Here is a 3,837-nt window from a genome sequence, read left to right as displayed (position 1 = left end):
TGTTGCACATATCAATAAACACAATTAACAAGTCAGCAGTAAACTAAACAAGCATTCTAATAAGTAAAATAAAGTAAAGTATTGTACCGGTTTTGGGCATGTTCACCGACGAAGAAGATCGGCCACGACCAGACGACCACGACCAGACGAACGACCGGATGACGATGAACAACCAGGACCACGACCACGAATTGAATGTACTCAAACGCACTCTTGTTCCGCCGTGGTTGTCGAACTCTAGGTCGCTCGACCCCTTCAGGTTCCTCGTGATCCAAGCATGACAGGTTGAACATGTCATGAAGTACGTGGATAGCATCACGAATGATTGAAGGGTGACTAGAGGACACTCGGTCAAACATCGAACGAAACTGCTCCAGCTCCTCCTGTCCACGGTCGGCCGTCGTGGAACAACATGCTCTCCAATAACGAGCGTCCGCCAAAATGGATGAACTTGATCAACATGTAACGATGCCATATCTTGGGTAATCACGCGGTGAATGGAGCATGCACAAGGTAGTCCATGAGTCAACAATATAGCACATCCGCACCAAATAGCCACTTCATCACCCAACTCCTTCATCCTGTTGTGCTCGCTCAGAATCAACCCCAAGCAGTAGTGTGACACACTACCATGGAGAATCTTAAATATGAAATGGCAATACATCATACCATGTCTCCGTCTAGAGTCCTCGAGAAAGTTCTTGATGTTGTTCTTCTGAGTATCAATAGCCTTGTTTATTCTCTCGAACAGTGTATCCAGAGCAAAGGTGGAAGAATCAATCCAGTCCTTCAAAGCTCTATGAGCGCTCTCAACTTTACAGGTTGTAGTGGTTCCAAAATGAAGAACTTGGTTTGTCCAATATTTGACAAAATTTTCCTTGTGAGGTATCCACTGTTGCATCACATAGTTTACCACTACCGGACATCATTGGTACGCATCCTTGAAGTTATCCAAGGCTCGATCGTACTCTGCCTCTGTGGTAGCTTGCAAGATCTTCCGCCACTTACCATTTAGCAATCTCTCTGCTGAATGAAAATTCTTGTTGAAAACGTGGTAAGCTTTGACTTTCACACAGTCGTTGATGTGCCATGTGCACAGTAGATGCTTCAATTCTGGAAACAACTCCGCTATAGGGGCAAAGAGACCTCCCTCACAATCACTGACGATGGCTGATGGCTGAACATTAGGGCCGATGTAGTTTCTCAACTTCTCCAACACCTAATAATAACTCGCAGCCGTCTCATCCTTGATGACTGCATAACCAATCAGAAAGTTCTGGTTCGTTGGAGCCATCCCAATCATCTCAACCAGTGGGAACTTGTGCTTGTTTGTCTTGTATGTTGAATCGATCAAAATCACAGATGGCCAAGACTTGATCATATCAGCACAATCAGGATGCACAAGGAATAAATGAGTCACCTCGAATGTCTCTTCATCAGAATAAAACTTGAACAGGTAACCACGTGCTTGTGCCTGGTGTAGAAGCTGCAGAATAGGGTTCCTTCCCTCTGACCGTTCAAACCTCAGTTTCTATCTGACGTTGTAGATGTGTCTTCGGTTTGGCTGGTCTTCAGGAAATTTCTCTAACACAGATGCTAATATTTTAACAGGCTTCACTTGAGCATCACTCATTTATTTGACAACTAGTTTTGTAGCAGGACTTAGGCCGCTTAACTGTCGATGACCCAATGGATATACAATCATCTCTTGGTTGTGATACCCCCATCTAGAGTAACCCTTCACTTCCCAACCATCACAGCTTCGGTGTTGTCGAACCTTTAATCTGAACTCACACCCACTACCTTTCCGCTTTGTATCAAACCGAATCGTTGTACTGAAATCTCGTTCCTCCCTTTTATGATAACGGTCGCATCTCAAAATGCGATCCATTCTACCATCCCGTTGAGATTTATGAGTTGCTACTACTAAACAAAAACCAGATCTAATTGCAACCTGTTTTGCCCAATCAATCGCTTGTTAAGCATCTTCGAAGGGACCATCATGTATAAAAATCCCACTATAATCATTTCTGTCTCCACCATAATCCTGCAACAATGACATATTATTTTTAAATACATAGAATTATATAAAGATTAAATTAACACATTTAACACAAAATTAACACATAATTAATTTCTAAATTTTTTATTTGTAAATTTAAATTCTATATTTAACATATAATTACTTTCAAAATTAACATATAATTAATTTCAAAACTTAACACAAAATTAACACATAATTATGTATAAAAATATTCATACAAAATTAACACATAATTTTATTTTGTTTTTTGAAATTATTAACACATATTTAATTTCAAATTAGTATCAAAGTTCAAAAACCAAAAAAATAAATAAAAACAAAAATCTAAAAATAAAATAAAAATGAGGAACTGCTGGTGGCTTCTGGCCGGGCCACCGCCACCGTGGCGATGGCTTTGGCCGGGACGTCGTCACCGTGGCGGTGGCGCTTGGTCGGGACGCCGCCACCGTGACTGTGGCTTCCAGGCCAAATGCCACTGCCACGGTGGCGGCGTCCCGGCCAGACGCCACCACCACGGTTGCGGCGGCCGGGGCAGACGCCACCGCCACGGTGACGACCTTTCGAATAAATCACGGATTTCAGATAAGTCCCTTATTTCTTTGTCAAAACTTGAAATGATCAAATCACATTATTATGTAAAGGAAAGTAAGTCAAAACTCGAAAAGATCAGTTCTTGATTGTTTTGTAAAGAAAACCAATCAAAACTTGAAATGATCAAATCACATTAATTTGTAAAGGAAACTAAGTCAAAACTCGAAAAGATCAGTTCATGTTGTTTTGTACAGAAAACCAGTCAAAACTTGAAATGATCAAATCACATTGTTATGTAAAGGCAACCAAGTCACAACTTAGCTTGAAAAGATCAGATCACGTTGTTTTGGAAAGAAAACCAGTCAATGATCAAATTACATTGTTATTTAAAGGATACAAATAAAGCAATACATTCTCAATGTTGCAAATAATCTGATCTGATCCCATTTGGGCAGATAGAAATGGAAAAAGAAGATGAAAGAAAAGAATTGCTCGACGATTGCTGTGAGATGATATAAAATCGTCTTGATCATGCAAGCTATCGAGAATCATTCACTTTAGTCTGCAAGAGATTCCTGAAAATCACTAATTCCCGGCGAGTTAGCATAAATTTCTCAAGTAATACACCAATCACAATCCTCTGTAGGCTGCTGCAAAGATTTTCCAACCTTAAGAAGATACAGGTCTGTAACTTCAAAGGAGACATTGATGAAGCTGTTCTTGCGATTGCACGGTCCGGGTTGGACTTGGAAGAGTTGGTTGCTTTGTCATATTGTCGAAGTTATCCAGAATTTTGGTTAGAGGAGCTGGGTACAAACATGAAGAATCTGAAAGTACTCAAGTTTACTGGTGGAGACGGAGATGCTGATTTTGTCAGAGTGGTAGACGCCTTCCTACAGCTCGAGGAACTTCAAATCGAGGATGAAGCACCACATTATAATTCTGTGACTGATGAAGGGAGAGATTATATGTCATCCAAGCTCAAGAGATTACGCAAGATTGACCTTTCGAATAAATCACGGATTTCAGATAAGTCCCTTATTTCTCTGTCAAAAAACTGTCCACTACTAGAGCATATTGAAATTCATGATTGTAATTTTGTGACACAAGAAGGGATTTCATTTCTTGTTAACAACAGCCATCATTTGAACTCATTATACATATATAAATATCTTAAGATTGATTCATTTGGAGTCAAAGGCTCTACAAATCCTAACCAACTTAAGATCTCTAAAGCTCCAACATGTAGACATACCGGATGA

The 3,837-nt window shown here is 40.2% G+C and overlaps 1 protein-coding gene across 1 annotated transcript; it reads left to right on the top strand.

Moving 5' to 3' along the window:
- The first annotated feature begins 631 nt into the window (after nucleotides 1-631).
- LOC110698951 (F-box/LRR-repeat protein 2-like) lies at nucleotides 632-3,837 on the top strand. Its single transcript, XM_021876454.1, has 3 exons — nucleotides 632-719; nucleotides 822-885; nucleotides 3,222-3,837. Exons 1-3 carry the CDS (start codon nucleotides 632-634, stop codon nucleotides 3,835-3,837), a joined length of 768 nt encoding a protein of 255 aa, XP_021732146.1.

The sequence above is a fragment of the Chenopodium quinoa genome, unplaced genomic scaffold, assembly GCF_001683475.1.
Source record: "Chenopodium quinoa cultivar QQ74 unplaced genomic scaffold, ASM168347v1, whole genome shotgun sequence".
Taxonomy (NCBI): domain Eukaryota; kingdom Viridiplantae; phylum Streptophyta; class Magnoliopsida; order Caryophyllales; family Amaranthaceae; genus Chenopodium; species Chenopodium quinoa.
This window is presented reverse-complemented; position numbering and strand designations above follow the sequence as displayed.